This window comes from Lethenteron reissneri, chromosome 33 (genome assembly GCF_015708825.2).
Source record: "Lethenteron reissneri isolate LAM-NWPU_2019-01 chromosome 33, ASM1570882v1, whole genome shotgun sequence".
NCBI lineage: Eukaryota > Metazoa > Chordata > Hyperoartia > Petromyzontiformes > Petromyzontidae > Lethenteron > Lethenteron reissneri.
In genome coordinates, this window is record NC_083811.1 from 2244228 (window position 1) to 2259348 (window position 15121).

Genomic DNA, 15121 nt, shown 5'->3' on the forward strand with positions numbered 1-15121 from the left:
CTTAAAAATAATCTGGGAGTTTAGAAGAAGAAAGCAAGAAAAACACTGCACACGCTGCGACCATCACAAATCAAATAATAATAATAATAACGAGTGCACATTTGGGTGTTCGCGCACTTGTTCGTAAAGCGCATTGATGTGGTGAGCAAGGAAGGACGGCAGGCGTTGAGCCCCATGGACAGAGGCCCTGCTGCAATGTGGCTTGACAAGAGACGCCGACAAAACTTCCCCGTGTAGCCCACGACGGGCTGTTGGGGGCTAGCGCTGTTAGCGAGCGGGCAAGTTGCTGTTTGAACGCCGGCACGGCACTCGAGGGGGTGGGTGGCCAATCACACGCCCGGCCACCTTTGCCTTCTCTGTGCGCATGTTTTACACATCGCACCAGGTACTCAGTTAAGGCTGAGTCGACCTACGGGGTGGATGGGTGGCAGGACCGGTTTAAAGTCGTCACTGTTAATAGTCGGGAGCAGGAATCGAACTCGGGCCGCCGGTTTCGTAGCGGAGTGGGCAAACCACTGCACAACCGCCACCCCCCCGTTGAACACACGGCCGCGCACACCCCCACACGCCGACAGGCAAACAACAAACACGATGGCCCAAATCAAGGGATCGTTCTACCACGAGGTGTTTCGGCTTCCAGCCCGTTGTTGTTCGGCGTTGTGGTCCCCATGCTGGGTGGGAGACTCTGCGACGAAAGGGAACGCCTGGTCGAGAAGTGCACTGGACAGTCCGCACGGCGGTGGGTTCGCCGTGATTAGGGGCCATCAGCACGCCACGCAAAGCTATCAGCCTGCGGATGGCAAACGTTGACTGTTTAACGCGGGGCTTCGCGCGATTTGGAGATCCTCAGCGAACCGCGCCCAGCAACAGTCTGCCACGCCTGACTACAAAGTGTTACAGAGGGCTTCGCAATCATTGGGGCTCAGCGGAAATCCATGCCCAGTTACGCGAGGCCAGCTATCTGTATATACATGCTCGTTATGGTTCACCAACAAGCCACGCACGACTCACGGAGAACTCAACGCGCTGTACGATTCCCTCGATTTCATTGGGGAGAATCGTCAACAAACCCACGGTCAACAACAACAACAACAGCAGCAACAACAACAACAGCAGGCCACAGGAGCGGCGGCGCAAATCGCCGTGTGGTTGCCGACGCACCGTCCCTACGAACCCAGGCTAAAGTTCGAGCCCTGTACCCGGGGCCATTGGCGTTAGAACGAGTAGCCCCGCAGGTCGCGCGAAATGACGTGTGATCAATCCGCCTCCACTAGCAACTCGCCTGGGGGGCTTCAAGTCAGCGGTAGATTGACAGAGGGGGGTGGCCCGGAACAAGGCACGCGTTAGAACTCATCAGCAAACCCACGGCCGTGAGACGAGGAGGACCAACAGGCAACGCAACAGATGATTCTATCATCCGTGCGCAATATATACAATATATATATACTGTGCTGTACTGGTAGCCGGGAGCGAGCCGTGCTCGCTTTTTAACAGCTTCCGCGTCGCACTCTGCTGGAGGCGAATCACTCGGTTCACTGATGATGATGGTGACGATGGTGGCGATGGTGGCGACGACGTTGCTCGTTTATTTGCGAGTGTTTCGCTCGGAACTTTAAGAAATGTCGAACTTTTCTACTGAACCCCTTGCCCCCGTGAGTTTAAAGCGATCAACCTCCGCGTCGTTTTTTTGTGTTTTTTTGGGGGGGGGGGGGGGGTGGGGGGGGGGGAGGCCCAACGTCTGAAACGTCGCTTTTTAGAATTGTAAGGCGGTGAGCGCAACCTCGATTGTAATTTTTGCCAAACGGGCACCCTCCTGCCTCCCGAGAACATCAACAGATACGCACCGCTCACTCACAATCGTTTAGATCCAATAGAAGCCTCCGATGGGTCGCCCTGCACCAACGGGCTTGGTACGGTCGTGGAAATTCGACGTTACTATGACAGTGCACCAGATGATAACCAGAGTGATCACTGTCTCAAGGTGGTTACTTTTAAAATTTGTATCGGCGAATGAGCGATGACGTCAGTCCAGTTTGACCCTCGAGGTTTAAACTCGCATCTCGTTGCGATGCGGCAGTATACGCGCGCCAATTGCGATCTGAATAATCAAGTTCAAGTTCATTTATTAGGTATAGCCCTGTGAGCCATTCGACTCTTGAATCGGGTGCAACCGCAACAAACAAAAAACAAAAACATGAACAAGAAAGCATCTTAAAGTGACTATGTGCAAACAGAAAATCCAAGAAAAGACAGCAAAATGTTGCAGAAAAAGCACCGTACACCAACACTGTGTGCAAAAATCCCAATGTGGGTGATGTGGAGGCGTCTCAATCCAGCAGTGGAGTGACAAGAGGGCTTTACGCACAATGACGGGGGTGGAGCGGTGGCGCAGTGGTGAGCGCACTGCGCTACGAACTCGGGCCACCCAAGTTAGATTCTCGCCGACGGGCGGCCATGACGTCAGTTTGGCGAGTTCCATTAACAGCAGTCAGCCAAATGCCACAAACCCCCACCAGTTACGCACTGACCATCGCGGTGAAGTATGGTCAAACAACACCCGCGACTGACCGACACTGAGCGGGGAAGCTATCATAGAGCAGAGCATCGCCAAAGGGCTGTGATAACGAGTGTGTACTTAGTGGACGTTGACGACAGGGGACAGTCACTTGTTATGCCAACAGAAGATGGCAAAAGCGAAACATTTCTAATCAAAGTGGTATAGGGTAATTCCTCGTATGTCGTGCCATTGATAACAACCATCATATACATTAACGTAACTCAACACATTCGTTAATAACACTGTAGCCTTAAACAAAAACACAATAGCGACGTTTCGGGCAATGACCCTTCTTCATAGCACACAAATAGAGACGCCAGTGAGATGGAGTTCACAAAGGGTCAGACAATATCTATAAGTACAAGCCGGAGACATCGCATTGACGAGCCAGGGAAAGTGATTTTGGGTAGAAGGTTTGTGCTGGACGGGGAGTCGAGAAAGGTTGTTTTCGTAGGGAGGTCATCGGCTCGGGATGGTCACGGCCGCTCATGAAACAGGGACGAGACTCACCGCCGAGTGGCAACCAGGGCACGTCCTCCGCGGAGACAGAGCGATGGAATCGGTTTGTGTGCAGGTGCTAGATTGGCCGTCGCGTTGGGACGGGTCGCGAAGGGCAGTTTGAGGCAGTCGCCATCCAACAACTACGTGGGTGCAGACGGAGCGACGCTCACAACAACGCGCGGAGCACCGGGCGGAGTAAAACGCAGCAAGTTGGCACAGTGGGGAGCACAGGTGGTGCATCTGCCAGTCGTCACAGTCAGTCGATCGACGGCACCTGAGTCTGTCCCGTGACCTCCTGTCAGCAGCGAGCCTTCGACATTTCACGTGGTCTTACGGTGCACCTAGCCTGGCACAAGCGCTGTAGTGACGACCCCGCCACTTAGTGGCAAATATGGGCTGTTGTTATTTATCTGTCTTTTGTGTGTGTTGTGGGGAGCGGTGGTGCAGTAGTTATCGCACTGGGCTGTAAACTCGGCCCACCTGAGTTCGATTCCCGGCCACGGATAACATCAGTGGCTTATAATATCCGAGCAATGAGTACCTGGTGCTGTATGTAGTAAACATCGCCACTGGGGAGACAAAGGCGGTCGGCAGTGGTGCTGGCCACCTAATCCGTCGTTTGCCGTCTCGGCTTTCATAGGTGCTCGCTAACAGCACTTGCCCCAACAGTCTGTTAAGGCTATACGGGGGATCTTTGTCTCTGTCTATATACCATGAAACACCGTGAGGTGGGTTCACGTGCAGGGGTGGAGTTGGATTGAGGCGACATTGTGGAGGAAGGCCTACAGCGGATAGAACATGGCCCATGAGGATGAGAGTGTTAATGATAATGGTGTGTGTAAATGTGTCCTTTGTTACTTTTGATATTCGTGATAACTGCTCTCTCTCTCTTTGTCATCATCTTCAGCCACCAAAAAACAAGAACAGCCGTTTTTGTCCGAATTCGGACAAAAAACCATCCTCAATATTTCAAGAGCTGCAATGCATGCGAGTATGAGACGGTGGTCCTGGACAAATCACGCCAGAAATTAGTCCTTTAAAGAGCCGCATGCTGCTCCGGAGCCGCGGGTTGTCGACCCCTGGCCACGATCTTATCCACTGCTGGATGAAGGCTTCCCCAAGCCAAAGATGTAACAAGAATTAACCTAACGCCTGTTGCACTCGAGTGTGATTTCATCATCGCCGAACACACCATTCATCATTTCTTCTCGCAACGTGGCCTGCCTCTCATTCCCTTAACCAGACAACTGGCAGCATAAGACCACATCTGGCATCATCGCATCTTGTATCATCGCGATGAACGTTCCTTCGTCATATCCACAGCTGGTCGAAGGCCTCCTCCCCACGCCGTGTCGCACGTGGGGGCTGTTTGACCATACTTCACCAGGCTGGTCAATGCAGGCTTAGTGAAGGAGAAAGCCCTGGCAGGACCGATTCAGATCTCACTCCGCCACTGGTGTCAGCAGCGACCGGGAATACAACTCAAGTGGGTTGGGTCCGTCTTCTTGGTTCTTTCGGTAAAGTCACGTAGAAGGGAAATAATAAAATAATAAAAATAAAACATAATAAATAATTCTCACGACGTTTTGGCCACAACGCAAGCAGCCGTCCTCAGGTGAAGACCAGATATGTCGGGGAGACAGCGTCTGAATGAAACACTACCACGCTTGGAGCGTCTATTTAAGCTGGGTTGGAAGGGGAAGAGCGCCTTGACAAAATAATTTGCATATCAAGAGTTGGGTTGGGTCCGTAGCATCGTGCAGTGCGCTGATTACTGCGCCACCGCTTCCCATCGTATCTTTCTCAACGTCGATGAGAAATTCGGGTTGATCTGTAACAATCCTGAACTAGCATCAAAGTTTGTACCTGCATTGTGATGGAAAATAAACAGGAGCTGCTGCTATTCCCCGCCGTAGTTTCCGTTATTAAACCATTCGTAACCCGCTGCACCATTCTCAATCCTATTGCCGGATGAAGGCCTCTGCTTGTGTACGCGTCACGAGGGTTGGTTGACCATACTTCACCACGGTGGTCAATGCGGGCTGGGAACGGATGAATTTGGGCGGTGTGGAGGGGGGGGCAAGGATCGGTTCAGATACCACTCGCCACTGACGTTCGCCGTGGCCGATAAAGGCACTCAAGTTGCCGAGTTGATGGCACGGTGCGCAAACCCACAACGTTGCTGCTCCACCCATATAGGGTATATATACTGCACAGTATATAATTTACAATTAACTCGACAGTATACGTGTGCATGGTATTGCCCCAGCCTCTCTGCTGCCATCTCGCTCCACTTCTCTCTCCTGCTCATATCCTCCGCTCCAGACTCGGGGAAGACTCGGCAAACTTGTGATCAGCGGAGAGGGGGGGGGGGCTTTCTCTGCTGAGCTGCAGCGCCCGTGTTGAGGCCTCGGATGACCACCAGGCTGACCGATGATTCGTCGCAATGCATTCCGGCCTCAACAGCACCACCGCACACCACACACTGTAGTTCCTTAATAAAGGGTTTGCTATGGGGTTTTTTTTTGGGGGGGGGGGGGGGAGTGTGGGTTAGATCGCGTTAATATAAATGTGTCGTTAAACCCGCCACCACCCGACACAGCCAATCGGTAAGGTTTGTCACGTAAACGATAAACGTGGCGACCAATTACGAGTACAGCAACAGCGGTTGTGTGTTGGAGAGTAAACCCACAACGTTTACAATTCTGGTACGATGCTTCGCTGGTGACAACAACAACAGCAGCCAACTTCATCAGGCGACAGCCAGAATTGTGAAGAAGTCTTCCCTTGGTGCCATCGCTTTAGGCCTATCATGTGCGAGCACGAGAGAGGTGGAGGGTTAATGTAGTCATGTAAGTTGCAATAGCTCGCGTTAATCTGAGAACATGCCGTGCTTAGGTTCTTCACAGTTAGTCAACCTCACATAATGCGTGTCCATTCTTACATCAACGTAATAATGGATGTACATCATGTTGATCTAAGGACATGCACTGCAGGTCAACTCCGATGAACACGGTGCGAAAAACGTCCAAGTTCAACAACGCATCTCTCCTCCTGCCCAATCCTCCCACCGCCCATTTCAATACACTGAAGTCGTTATTATCTATAACGCATGTAGGTAGAACTTCTTTCGCACTGTACATCGGAGGTACAGGGGAAGGACATCAACTTACAACTTCAGTAAGTACTGTTTGTTGCTGGCTGCGTGGCGTTTTTTATTTTGTGTGTGGGGGGGGGGGGGCATGTGGCATTTACAAGATCTGACCTCTCCTCTCTCGTCGTGGGCACTGTTATCCTCCTCCCGCACCTCCGATGAACACGGTTAGTGCGTACGGTGCAAAAGAAGTTCAACATACATACTCACATCGATTTCCTCCCTTAGTGGTCAAGTCCAGACTTTAAAACCCCACCGCTTCTCCCCCCCCCCCCCCCCCCCCCACTTGCGATCTCGATTTCTGACCCTTCCAATGGCTCGTGTCCTCCAACTTCCTCAGGGCGTCGAGAGAAGGCGGTTGCAATTGAGGTCAAGAAGGTCAATGGGTCTTCAATGGCCAGCGGTCGTTAATGGCAACACAAGGAACCATCGCTGCCTTCCTTGGCTCGACACCGGATCGTTGGACAGTGCATCTAAACTGGACCCAACGGGTGACCAACGTAGAAGGAAGAAAAAGAGGTTGCGCATAGAAGAAGACGACTTATCCGGACGGGGCCGTGAAGAGAGGAATACCTAAGAGATAATGGTTTCACGACAACATGAGAGACTGTTGCCAGAATATTGGCACACGGCAGAGGAGAGTGGAAACAAGTGACGAAATGTGCAGTGGACACCTCCTATGGACTCTCTGCCCATGGATCGTGATGACGATGACGACGACAAAGACGACGACACCTGTCCTTCTCGGGCCAGCGGAGACAAATTACGAATCTCGTCGGAGCTGAGAAACTCAGCTGAGGTTGAGCCAGGCGAGCACCTGGCTGGGTGACTAACCATCTCGGTTAGGGTCCTCCCAGGCAAAGCCAAAAATACTCATTCGTAGAATTGACCAGAAAAAAATAAATTAATTAAAATGCATGCGTTCATACATGTACGGACATAACAAAAATTAATCAATGTGCTTTATTTAACCAACTGGAAATTCCCTTTGAGACTCGCGTGATTCGAAATACCTCGGCATGCCTCGGAGGCGATGTGGTCAATTTAAAATTTCGCTGTGGACTCGAAGATTGTGTTAAGACAAATATATAATGAGATATGTTTTGCTGCATTTGTTTTGCTTTCACCTCCACAACGTCCACAGTTATCCCTGCAAATGTGTTGCCCGTTATCGACGAAGCATAAATGTGCATACATTGTTCCACCGCGTAACAGTCGACCCAAAGTACTGCATTGGAAGCGATAGTATGCACTGCGTTATCATGCAACCACATGGATGGCATTGTTCTTCTTAAATACGCCGTCATGTGCAAACACTGCAATCTTTACGTGCGCAATATATCTATAGATTAAAGCAAAAATGCAAACAGCTGGAGTTGTGATCTGTATCGCCTGTATTATTCTCGTGACGAGGAAGATCTCAGTGATGATGATGCTGCCGTGTGTAATGGACGTGTGAATGGGAGCATAGGAGAGAGTTTTTTTTTGTGAATCGAGGCTTTTTTCCTAATCACAGCAGCCACCCCTCCTCCTCCACTCCAAATCCCGTGAATGCCCTCTCAACAGCGCAGACCCATTTAACAACCACAACATCAACACGCCGCGTACGATTTAATTAATACGTTTCATACGCGCGTGTGCCATTATTTGACGGAGTGACGCGTTTCAATGTGGATGAATGCAAAAGCCTCTTCCGCTACACGGCCACACGATCTCTAATGGCGCGCGTGTCGCAGCCTCCACGCTCTCTCCTCCCTCCTTTGCTGTTCACCTCCAGCAATCCACCACGCTGCTTGCCTCAACTCCGAACCCTCGCCTCCATCCCTCTGATCAACCCCCTCGGCTCCCTCGACCCTCACCACCCCGCCTCGACCTCGCAACTCCCTTTGACCCCCCGCAGTAATGGTTGACACACACACGTCACCTTCCAGTAAACGTGCAACGTTTGTCCGACGTTCCGTGTTTGCTGGGCTAGGCATTGGCGCAGTCGCGACGTTATCAGCTCTGGGGATGCGGCAATCAGGTCAGACAGGGCCCCAATATTTGATCTGTCTCTCGCACGGTGGCACCTTGCCTTAACCACATCGTTACGTTCACGGTCTCGAACGTTTACCGCTGTAGGGGCGCTCCGTTTTCAGAAACAAATCTCATGGTGGTTGTCAAGGGGGCCCCAACTCGTGGTTTTGGCCACCAGGGATGGCACTCCCTGCCCCCACACTAGTTACTTGACTGGGGTTGGGACTTGGGAGGAAAGTGTTGGTGGATCGTGTCGATTTGTGGAACTCCCAAACCTCTCTTGGCTGAGAGGTGGCTAGGCAGTGGCAGCGGGGGTTCATGAACCCGTCTGTGTAAGTTATTAAGTGTCACCCGCCTTACAATTGTGATGTGGGTTATCCAGGTACAGTACTCCACTTTCTTCTCACGCAAATCAAAGCAGCCCTTAAATCTAATTTTTATTGTTCAAATGTGCCAATGCAGGACCCTTCTGAATAGGTCGTGAGACTGTGAGCATTTCGTGGATAAATAAACTACATTGCAATCATTGCCATAGTTTCAAAGAGCTCGCGAAAAACTCAACACGGACAACCCCCTCCCCGCCTGCAAACTTCCACGAATCTTAGGGCAGACGTAACAGAACCATCAAGCGTGCAGACGACTCGATGCTCGATTCACGAAATACGGAGGAGGAGGAGGAGGCATCTTGACAGAGATGCACTCTTGCCGGATTAAGCTAGAGCGGGGCCTGTAGCATATGTTATAAAGGGGCCCTATTTTTTTTTAAAACACGTAAATATTAAAACACCAATTTTTTACTTGCATAGTGAAGTTATTGCATTTTTTCATTTGCTACACAACCAGATAATACGGCAAATCGCTAAAAGTTGAAGGCAGTATAGTGCTATAGTAATAGAGCAAGTGCAGAATCACTGATCCGGAATTGATAGCTGGAAAGCCTTTAGCGCGGGGCCCTTGAAAGTGCGGGGCCCGTAGCTACATGCGTAGCTACTTGTGTAGCTACATGTGTAGCTACATGTGTAGCTACTTGTGCTACGAAGATCATCCGACACTGACTCTTGCTCAACCGCTGCACTGCAGCAATATCAGCCGTACGAAAACGACGAGTGATTGTTTAATGCTCGAACGAGTTATTTCGTAACGCACGACAATTTTCACGCTGTACATTGAGCTTGCCAAATGTACAATCAGCACTGATGCATGATCGTTAGTTTTCAGTCATCAATGACCTCAAAGCTTCAGTGATGCAATTATATATATATCTGTATCGGTTTGCTTTGTAAACATCAGTATTGGAATAAGTTCTGTTTACACAATTGTAATAACCCCAACAAACTAAACACGTTCATCTACAACACTGTCTTCAAAAGAAAGGGAACGTAATAGGGGACGACGATTAAGCACGTTTGGCAACGTACGGTGTGAAAGAAGTTCAACATACATACGTTCGGGCAATGACCCTTCTTAGAATAATTATGATTGAATTTTATTTAGCGTAATTAATGCCAATTGCACCCCACAATGCTTTTACAGTACGTTACTTATATATGATGGCCAAATCCTATACATAGCTACTTCCAAGCAAATGAAAACCCCTCAGAAAATAAACATGAATACACAGGTAAAGATACGCCACCAAAACAAAAACTGTGATCACAAGACAGAGATAAACCCATTAATTATCCACATCCCAAAGCACAGTGACAAACATGTCGCGCAAGCCAGGAAACCTTCACAAAAGGGGTTCCCAAAAGGGTTACGACTAATTTAGACCAAATCGGTCAAATGTCCAAAATGTGATTTACTAATTTAGATGGATGAGTAGGGAATTGCAAAGGAGTAAATTTGAAACGACACCAAGAAAAGACACCAAGGATTTTTGCACACAGCGTTGGTGTACGGTGCTTTTTCTGGAAGATTTTGCTGTTTTTACCTGGATTTTTCTGTTTGCGCATAGTCACTTTACGATGTTTTTTTGTTCATGTTTTTTGTTTGTTGCGGTTGCACCCGATTCAAGAGCCGAATGGCTCACGGGGCTATACCAAATAAATGAAACTGAAAACTGATGCCGTGCGGCTTTGTACCGTATTTAGCATGGACGTGGATAAATGAGAGAGGAGGATATTCGAAATGTGGAAATCCCAGGCAACATTTGGCGGCGTCGGCTCAACAGTTCCAAGCACAGTCCAACATGGGCCCCAACGTCTGCACGTTTCACGGGGAGGTTTGGTTATATGCGGTGGCGGCATCGAATGGAGAGACATCGGTGGCTCGGAAAGAGAGAGTGAGAAGGAGGTTCTCCAGTGGGTTCAAAGGGAGAAGTGAAATATCAAATTGGAACAATTCACAAGAGGCAAAAACAACTGGATTGAGAAAAATCGTCAGAGGCGACGGCCCTCTGGGGGAAAGATGTTTGGAAAACATCCCAGAGGTAGGAGAAGGAAGGTACTGCCTCTCAACTTTGAGAATGAAGGCTGAGATGACCAACTTGAATAGGGAAGGGCCACATCGGATAGGTTAGGAGTCGCCAACCAAACTAACAATGAAGAGTCTTCTTGGTTCTTTCGGTAAAGTCACGTAGAAGGGAAGTAATAAAATAATAAAAATAAAACATAATAAAATAATTCTCACGACGTTTCGGCCACAACGCAAGCAGCCGTCCTCAGGTGAAGAATGAAACACCACCAAGCTTGGTGTGGCCGAAACGTCGTGAGAATTATTTTATTATGTTTCATTTTTATTATTTCATTACTTCCCTTCTACGTGACTTTACCGAAAGAACCAAGAAGATGAATCCCTGCAGTCACGAAAGCTTTAAATCGAAATTTAACAATGAAGAGATTTAAAAAAAAAATCTAATTAGTTAAACAACAACAACAAAAACCGCTCAACATTTCAAGAAGTAGCCCTTAAAGAGCCGTAGGTTTTGCTGACCCCTGAGATAGAGGGATCGGGAATCTTGAGATGTGAACACCACGTGGAGGTGTCGTTTAACAAACACATTCCTGCGGAGGGAGCTGGTAGGAACGTTGGGTTGCTCGGTCAATGGCCAGGGTCAACGGCGGCGTGGTGTATTCCGCAAATATGACCGACTGTGAGGGCAGGCACAAGCCGGCGTGAGTAGGTTAAACGTTGAGTTTTATAAGGGCACCACGAGGTGACCAGCCCCTCCCCACCCAGCCCCAACCCTCCCACCCAGCCCCACCCAGCCCCACCCAGCCCAGCCCCTCCTCACCCTCCCCACCCAGCCCCTCCCCACCCAGCCACACCCTCCCCACCCAGCCCCTCCCCACCCTCCCCACCCAGCCCCTCCCCACCCTCCCCACCCTCCCCACCCAGCCCCACCCTCCCTTCCCCACCCAGCCACACCCTCCCCACCCAGCCCCTCCCCACCCTCCCCACCCAGCCCCACCCTCCCCACCCAGCCCCACCCTCCCTTCCCCACCCAGCCCCACCCTCCCCACCTAGCCCCTCCCTGCACGACGGACGGACACAATAATCCCCTGTGCGCTGGTGGAACCAGTGGGTTCCTACCAGTATAAATACCCGCTCATGGTGTTCCAAACGCTATCGTTTATATGTACAAACACACACCACACATACGTAAAACATAAATATTGGGAAATGCGATTATGTAATTCAGTGAGGCGAGATTGAACTTTGATTGTGATCATTTGGTTGGACGTCACAAAGTCTTTGACATTGTCCCAGTAAGCAACTTTGGGCCAGCGTTGCTTACTGCTGAGTCGGAAATTAAAACGAATTACCCTACAATCTCGTAATCCATTACAAAATCCACGAAATGTGGCCAGTTACCCGGTTATTTTTACGCACAACCCCTCCCAAGGTGTTTAAATGTATGCGCTCACAATCAAGTGTAGCGGAATCCCAGAGTAAATGAACATTTTCAACAAATCTTAGGTCGGGCAAATTCCAAAGATTTCATAATTTTAAATATAAAATGTGCAATCGTGAGCGATATATTTTCAATGCTGTTTGTTGTCAAAGCTATTGTGAAGTAAACAGTTGTTGTTTAAACATCGGGTGTGAGGATGAACTTCACTCTGAACCATAAAGAAAGGTTATTTATTATGTTTTATTTTTATTATTTTATTACTTCCCTTTACGTGACTTTACCGAAAGAACCAAGAAGTTGGCAGCTGTGTTGCATTTACGTATTTTAATTGTAGCACGTCCACGAGGAAGCTGTAAATGCGCGTTATAAAATCTTTAATGTAAAGATTTAGATTCGGAGCCCCCCCCCCCTCATTTCACCCCCCCCCCCCATTTCACCCCTCCCCCCCCCATTTCACCCCCCCCCCATTTCACCCCCCCCCCATTTCACCCCCCCTCATTCCACCCCCCCCCTCATTTCACCCCCCCCCATTTCACCCCCCCCTCATTTCACCCCCCCCCCATTTCACCCCCCCCCATTTCACCCCCCCATTTCACCCCCCCCCCATTTCACCCCCCCCCCATTTCACACCCCCCCCTCATTTCACCCCCCCCCCTCATTTCCACCCCCCCCCCCCCATTTCACCCCCCCCCCATTTCACCCCCCCCCCCCATTTCACCCCCCCTCATTTCACCCCCCCCATTTCACCCCCCCCCCATTTCACCCCCCCATTCACCCCCCCCACATTTCACCCCCCCATTTCACACCCCCCCCTCATTTCACCCCCCCCCTCATTTCACCCCCCCCCCCATTTCACCCCCCCCCCCCATTTCACCCCCCCTCATTTCACCCCCCCCTCATTTCACCCCCCCCCCCAATTTCACCCCCCCCCCCATTTCACCCCCCCCCCATTTCACCCCCCCCCCCCCATTTCACCCCCCCTCCTCGTCCCTTTTTGGCGGGAAAATCCTCAACCGAGGCGCGCCCTTTTTATATTTCCCAGCGCGCGCAAGCAGCGCGAGCCACTCCGCGCGTTCCCATTGGTCGACTGTGGCCCGTGCGACCCCTCGCGCGTCACGCCCCCTCACGGCGACCAATGGCAGCAGAAGGGGACGCGCGAATGGGGCGTCGCGTCGCGCACCTGCACTGGGAAATCAAATCGCGTTTCGAGAACGGCCATGGCGTCCACGGACTGCGAGTACCTCGAGTACCTGACCCCGTTCTTCTTCTACTTCGGCGTGGCCGCCTTCGCCTACTGCTTCCTCAAGCTCGCCTTAGCCACCCTGGGCTGCTTCAGAGTTCACGTGCTGGGAAGCCTGCTCGGCCCGGCTGTCGACGTGACCAAGTTCGGACGCTGGGCAGGTGGGGTTGTTCTGACGCTCTCGGCCTCGCCGCACGGGGTGTCTCTCGCCCGGTATAGGCGGCTAGTCGAGGACGCTGGGCACTTGCCGGGCTAGGCCTCTGCGGGGTTTTTTGTTGTTGCCCGGGTGGACCTTAAGGAATGGGACCTCCCTTGCAGGAATGTCTCCACCGTCTCCTTTGATTCATCTCGTCTGTGCCGTCGTTTGCAAGTGTCCTTTTCACTGTCGCGTCTGTCTAGTTTGTATTGTCTGGCTTGTTTTGCACAGTTTAGGTTGTAGTTTTCTACAGTCTCGCTTGCAGTGGCTAAGCTCCATTGATTAAATTATCTACTTCCCATCTGGTGTCAATGCTTCTCTGCCATTCCTTGGCTCGTGCTGTCAAAGTTTGTTCAGTTCGTTCAGACCAGTGTCCAAAAACATTAACATAAATATTGTATTTATCAGAACATGTATTTCTACGTGTACACGTGTATGCCCATGGCTATAACACGTGTTGTAATAAAGCGTGGTGTCAATGTCCATGAAGTGCCCTCCACGCATGCAACCGGTTTCCGTGTGTGACAGACAGCTGGCATAAACGTACGACTTTAATTATTGTAACCGGAGGGGGAATTATAAAGACTAATCCATTCTAGATTAATCTATTGTTAGTAGGCAGCTTAGTCAAAAGTCGAAGACCAATATTCTGTTTTAAATGTATAAGTTGTATTCGAATAGTGTTTGAAACGAGGTCGGCTGAGGCTGGGGTCGATAATAATTGGATTGTCAACTTTGACCGTATCCGTATCAAGTGCACACACTTGCGCAAGATTGTGGCTGGTTGCATACAACGCGTGAAATAAAGTTCACCTGAGTGTTTAAGTTAAAGTACAGCGAGGTTAACAAGTGCAGGGAGAGGGGGGGACATCACCCTCCAGTAATACGAAACTAATTGGAGAATGCTGGTGACCTGTAATGATGAGTGTGTGGTTGATGGAACCAGAGTCTGATTTGTCCACTAACTCATCGATGACAAAGGACAAGACAAGGTCGTCAAAATGCAGTCCTCGTTTGTTGCCTTGATTTGTTTTCCCATTGACACTTTTTTGTATTATCACCAAATGCTAATTTAGTTTAAAAAACGCAGAAAAATATCGTTGACCCTGAACATTTTGGTGGAGAGGGTTTTTGCAAGAACATCTGTTCACATATCAGGTGTTGTTGAAAGCAGACCCATAGATCGAAAGCAGACCCGTTGAAACCAGACCTACACATTCGTCTGGAGTTGCGCAAAAGCCACACGATGTGGAGCTTCTATTTCCCGCTCCGCACAGAGATTTCACTCGAGTACATACATTTTTGTATTGCACCCATAGGCGCATATGCTGCCACCATTTCTCCTTCAGCACTTTACGTAAGCACGAGTTTAGCGTTCTGGAATATGGACTCTAGGAAACTGTTGTGGTACGCTTGGTTCGTGCCTTTCCATCCACAATTCAATTATACAAATTACAAATAGTGTGTTGTATGTGCCTAACGGCCGTTGGCGCCTTTGTGTATTGTGTTTTTTTTACATCACTATACCTGGATTTAATCGACCTTTTGGTTGCTTTCATTTTTGTCAAATTGAGCTGTCTGTATTTTCACTGAATCCTTGC

The 15121-nt window shown here is 50.0% G+C and overlaps 1 protein-coding gene and 1 long non-coding RNA gene across 4 annotated transcripts in view; one reads left to right on the top strand and one right to left on the bottom strand.

The window, feature by feature from the left end:
* The window catches only part of LOC133350200 (uncharacterized), a 34779-nt gene that overhangs the window by 12113 nt on the left and 7545 nt on the right, over nt 1-15121 (bottom strand). The window lies entirely within an intron of this gene.
* The window catches only part of HSD17B12 (hydroxysteroid 17-beta dehydrogenase 12), a 35534-nt gene continuing 33691 nt past the window's right edge, over nt 13279-15121 (top strand). The window contains exon 1 of the mRNA XM_061564286.1: nt 13279-13485. Coding sequence (XP_061420270.1) covers nt 13302-13485 — 184 coding nt within the window. The 5' untranslated portion in view covers nt 13279-13301. The remainder of the gene's footprint in view (nt 13486-15121) is intronic.